The sequence below is a fragment of the Hylobates moloch genome, unplaced genomic scaffold, assembly GCF_009828535.3.
Source record: "Hylobates moloch isolate HMO894 unplaced genomic scaffold, HMol_V3 SCAFFOLD_3, whole genome shotgun sequence".
NCBI classification, from domain to species: Eukaryota; Metazoa; Chordata; class Mammalia; order Primates; family Hylobatidae; genus Hylobates; species Hylobates moloch.
In genome coordinates this window covers 114,330,677-114,335,930 of record NW_026652278.1, presented here as the reverse complement: position 1 = coordinate 114,335,930, position 5,254 = coordinate 114,330,677, and the positions used below count along the sequence as shown (strand labels likewise).

At 34.6% G+C, this 5,254-nt stretch overlaps 1 protein-coding gene across 1 annotated transcript in view; it reads left to right on the top strand.

The window, feature by feature from the left end:
• Window positions 1–309: 309 nt before the first annotated feature.
• Window positions 310–5,254, top strand: part of LOC116481100 (bridge-like lipid transfer protein family member 1) — a 9,136-nt gene continuing 4,191 nt past the window's right edge. The window contains exons 1-3 of the mRNA XM_058437035.1: window positions 310–399; window positions 3,798–3,983; window positions 4,871–5,039. Coding sequence (XP_058293018.1) covers window positions 3,828–3,983; window positions 4,871–5,039 — 325 coding nt within the window. The 5' untranslated portion in view covers window positions 310–399; window positions 3,798–3,827. The remainder of the gene's footprint in view (window positions 400–3,797; window positions 3,984–4,870; window positions 5,040–5,254) is intronic.

The window sequence follows — 5,254 nt, the reverse complement described above, 5'->3', positions numbered from 1 at the left end:
ATTAGTCCAGTTTACTTTTTTCCCTCAAATGTGTTTTCTGAGATGTATAAACACATGTTTTGGTTCAATAATATATACAATGTTTTAATTGAATATAAAATGTTATTAATAAATGTCTACATATGCAGAATTATCCCTATCTTTCATATATCTGTCTCAGTTAAATGTAACTTAGCTAAAGATCTCTGTATCAGTGGTCAGTAAAAAGAAAGTATTTTGTGAGGTTTTTTTTTTTAATGCACAAAATAGTTATTTTTTTTTCTTTTAAAAAAAAGTTGTCCCAAACCCTTCTTTCCTTTAGGTGGGGAGCAGCCTATTCCTCTCTGGAATGAACATGATGGAACAGCAGATGGAGATAAGCCTAAAATTCTCCTCTATTCCTTAAACTTGCAGTTCAAGGTAACATAAATAATAATGATACTTTTATAAAAATTTTTCTAATCAATTAATATATGCTTGTTATAGAAAATTTGTATCTTACATAAATTACCAAACAGAAAATAAAAATGATCTATAATTCCATCTACTCAGAGAAAAAGCTTTAACAATAATTATTTGAATATTCTTTAGGACTTTTTTCCTGTTAGTATTTTTATATATGCATATATTTATACATTTGAAAAATCATTGCATACCTTTCCATATTAGAATATTTAGATTAGTTTTATCTTCTTGAACATCTGTATTATATGTTGTGCAGTTGTAACAATTTTTTCAACCACTCCCTTCTGACGAACATTTTGTTTTTCTTCAAGCACTGCTGTTATAATCTACTATGCAAGAAATATTTTATACACTTTTCCAGTTAACTATATTACTTTTAGAAGGCTGAGGCAGGAGGATTGCTTGAGCCCAGGAGTTCGAGACTAGCCCTGGCAACATAGCGAGACTTTGTCGCTACAAAAATTTTGAAAAAAACAAAAAAATTAGCCAGGTGGGTGGCACACACCTGTAGTCTCAGTTACTTCGGAGACGAAGGCAAGAGGATTGCTTCAGTCTGGAAGTTCAAGGCTACAGTGAGCTGTGGTTGTGCCACTGCATTCGAGCCTGGGCAGCAGAGTGAGACCTGTCTTAAAAAACAAAACAAAGACTATATTATTTTAATAGAAAACTTAATATTTCCAATGTTTAAGATACTGGTGTTCAAAAAAGTTATTTAATTGTATTTAATGTATTCAATCCATTGAATCCTAAATTTTGAATACAAAATATCAAAATGAAACATAATGGGAAAAAATTGCTACTAACATGAGAAATTAATGTTGCCAGTTTTATCAGTTCATTAGACATATCCTATACAGGCATACCTTGTTTTATTGCACTTCACTTTATTGTGTTTCACAGGTATTGAGGTTTTTTTTACGAATTGAAGGTGCCATTTTTCCAATAGCATATATTCACTTTCTGTGTGTCATATTTTACTAATTCTCACAATATTTCAAACTTTTTCTTTAGTATTATATGTCTGTTATAATGATCTGTGATCAGAAATCTTTGATGCTGCTATGGTAATTGTTTAGGGGCGCCAAGAACTGCACCAATGTAGGATAGCAAACTAAATCGTTAAATGTTGTTGCACATCTCTCACTTTCAATCAAAAGCTAGAAACGATTAAGCTTGGTGAGGAAGGTATGTCAAAAGCCAAGACAGGCTGAAAGCTAGCTCTCTTGCGCTGGTTAGCCAAGTTGTGAATGCAAAGGTGAAGTTCTTAAACGAAATTAAAAGTGCTACTCCAATGAACACACGAATGATAAGAAAGCCAAACAGCCTTATTGCAGATATGGAGAAAGTTTGAATGGTGTGGACAAACCAGCCACAACATTCCCCTAAGCTAAAGCCTAATCCAGAGCAATACCCTAATTTTCTTCAATTCTATGAAGGCTGGGAGAGGTGAGGAAGCTGCAAAGGAAAACTTGGAAGCTAGCAGAGATTGGTTCATAATGTTTAAGGAAAGAACCTGTCTTCATAACATAAAAGTGCAAACTGAGGATCACGCTAGAATAATTGATGAAGGTGGTTACACTAAACGACACATTTTTCCATGTAGCCTTCTATGGGAAAAAGATGCTAGCTAGGACTTTCACAGCTAGAGAGAAATCAATGCCTGGCTTCGAAGGACAGGCTGACTCTTGTTAGGGTCAAATGCAGCTGGTGACTTTAAGTGGAAGCCAGTGTTCATTTACCATTCTGAAAATCCTAGAGCCCTTAAGAATTATGCTAAGTTTCTGCCTGTGCTCTATCAGTGGGACAACAAAGTCTTGATGACAGCACATCTTTTTACAACATGGTTCACTGAATATTTTAAGCCCACTATGGGTCTACTGCTCAGAACAAAGAGTCCTTTTAAAATATTACTGCTCACTGACAATGCACCTGGTCACCTAAGAGCTCTGGTGAAAATTTACAAGGAAACTAACGTTTTTATGCCTAACACATTTCTTCTGCAGCTTATGAATTGAGTAATTTCAACTTTCAAGTGTATGATTTAAGAAATACATTTTGTAAGGCTACAGCTGTCATAGGTAGTGATTCCTCAGATGGATCTGGGCAAAGTTAATTGAAAACCTTCTGGAAGGGAGAACACTTTGATTCATGAGAGGAGGTACAAATATCAACATTACTAGGACTTTGGAAGAAGTTGGTTCCAACTCTCATGGATTACTTTGAGGGACTCAAGACACTGCAGTAGGGGAAGTAAATGCAGATAGGGTGGAAATAGCAAGGGAACTAGAATTAAACGTGGAGCGTGAAGATAGGACTGAATTGCTGCAATCTCATGATAAAACTTGAATGGGTGAAGAGTTCCTTCTTATGAATGAGCAAAGAAATTCTGTCTTCAGATGGAATCTACTCCTGGTGAAGATGCTGTAAACAGTGTTGAAATGACAAAGGATTTAGAATGTTGCATACTTAGTTGATGAAGCAGTGGCAGGGTTTGGAAAGGATTGACTGTAACTTTGGAAGAGGTTCTGCTGTGGGTAAAATGCTATCAAACAGCATCACATGCTACAGAGAAGTCTTTCATGAAAGGAAGAGTCAATCAATGACACAAACCTCATTGTTATTTTATTTGAAGAAACTGCCACAGTCACCCCAGACTTCAACAACCACTACCATGATCAGTCAGCAGCCACCAACATCAAGGCAAGACCCTCCACTAGCAAAAAGATTACAACCCACTAAAAGCTCAGATGATTGATGGCATTTTTTAGCAATAAAGTTTTGTTTTGTTTTTGAGACAGAGTCTTGCTCTGTCTTAGGCTGGAGTGCAGTTGCATGATCTCGGCTCACTGCAACCTCCGACTGCCTGATTCAAGCTATTCTCCTGCCTCAGCCTACTGAGTAGCTGGGATTACAGACACATACCACCATGCCCATCTAATTTTGTATTTTTAGTAGAGATAGGGTTTCACCATGTGGGCCAGGGTGGTCTCGAACTCCTGACCTCAAGTGATCGGCCTACCTCAGCCTCCCAAAGTGGTAAGATTACAGGCGTGAGCCACCACGCCCAGCCAAAGCATTTTTTAAATTAAGGTATATACAATGTTTTTTAGACATAATGGTATTACACATTTAATGGACTGTAGTATAACCTTTTATATGCACTGGAAAACAAAAAAATTTGTGTGACCCACTTTGTTGCAATGGTCTGGAACCAAACCCATATTGTCTCCAAGGTATGCCTGTTCATGGTTTAAAACACGACTATTTTATTTATCATATACTGAAAGACTACATTTGAGTAGGTATATGTTGTTGATTTAAGATTTTTTTCCTCCTAACATATAATCTGCTAGGGTATTCAAGTAACGGCCACTACTCCATCAATGAGAGCTGTAAGATTTGAAACTGGATTGATTGAACTGGAACTTTCTAACCGACTTCAAACCAAAGCTTCACCGGGAAGTAGCAGCTATCTGAAACTATTTGGCAAATGCCAGGTGGATTTAAATCTGGCATTAGGACAAATTGTCAAACATCAGGTGAGTACAGAATATGTTGATGTTAGAACTATGGCTTTTAAATTTTGCACATCAATTTTAACTACTGTAACTTATGTATTATTATATTTACAAAAATATTTAGTTGAATTTCCTAAAGTTTCTGATTATAAATTCAATGAAAACTCATTTACCTTGGCATTTCATTGAATATTGTAGCTGTATATTGTTATAGTTTAGTGCAGATGCACTCACATAAAACTTAGTCCAGTATCTTCATAATCATTTGCTTGTAATTTATTTTGCTAAACATTTTTTATTTCAAAGTCTTGTACTAACATTAGTCAGTTCTTAAAATGCTAAGTGTATACCTTTCCTGTAGAATATTAGCAAGTTCTGCATATAGTAATGTTAAATAAAGTTAAAAAACAGCAGTTAGATTCTCTATTTTATAAAAATGAATGTTCACAGCTTATTGGAGATTTTTTTTGTTTTTATTTTGCCAAAAATTATGATGTAGATTTTAATCTTTTTTCCTCTTTGAAGAACCAAATAGAAAAATGCCAGTCACAGTTTCAAAACTGAATCGCTGCATTAAAGATATGAGGAAAAAATGAACAAAAATTTCTTGTCATCTCTTAGAGGTTCTGATTATTTTGAAATATTTAATACATTGCCATTTAGAATATGGACCTCATCCTAACTTTTATATAAAGTTTATCTACAACTTCATATTTACCTCTTGCATGCTATTTTGTATATTAATTTCAAGTGTTTATGGTACTGAGTATAAGGAATATACATTAACAGCTGAATTTGAGAAAAATGTATTATAGTTTTTTTGGTGAACAATACCATTAATAATGTTTAGTTTCATATTAAAACTTTTTCCATTATTTTATTTTATTGAGCTTTAAATTTTATTTTAGGTTTATGAGGAAGCTGGTTCTGATTTTCATCAAGTTGCCTATTTTAAAACCAGAATTGGATTAAGAAATGCCCTCCGAGAAGAAATCAGTGGTTCTTCAGATAGGGAAGCTGTGCTTATTACTTTGAATAGACCAATTGTTTATGCACAGCCTGTGGCCTTTGATAGAGGTAAGATAAAGTCAATCACTACTATCCTCTGGGATCTAGGAATGCTTTGTTTTTTGTTTTTTGGTTTTTTTTTTTTTTTATTATACTTTAGGTTTTAGGGTACATGTGCACAATGTGCAGGTTTGTTACATATGTATCCATGTGCCATGTTGATTTCCTGCACCCATTAACTCGTCATTTAGCATTAGGTATATCTCCTAATGCTGTCCCTCCCC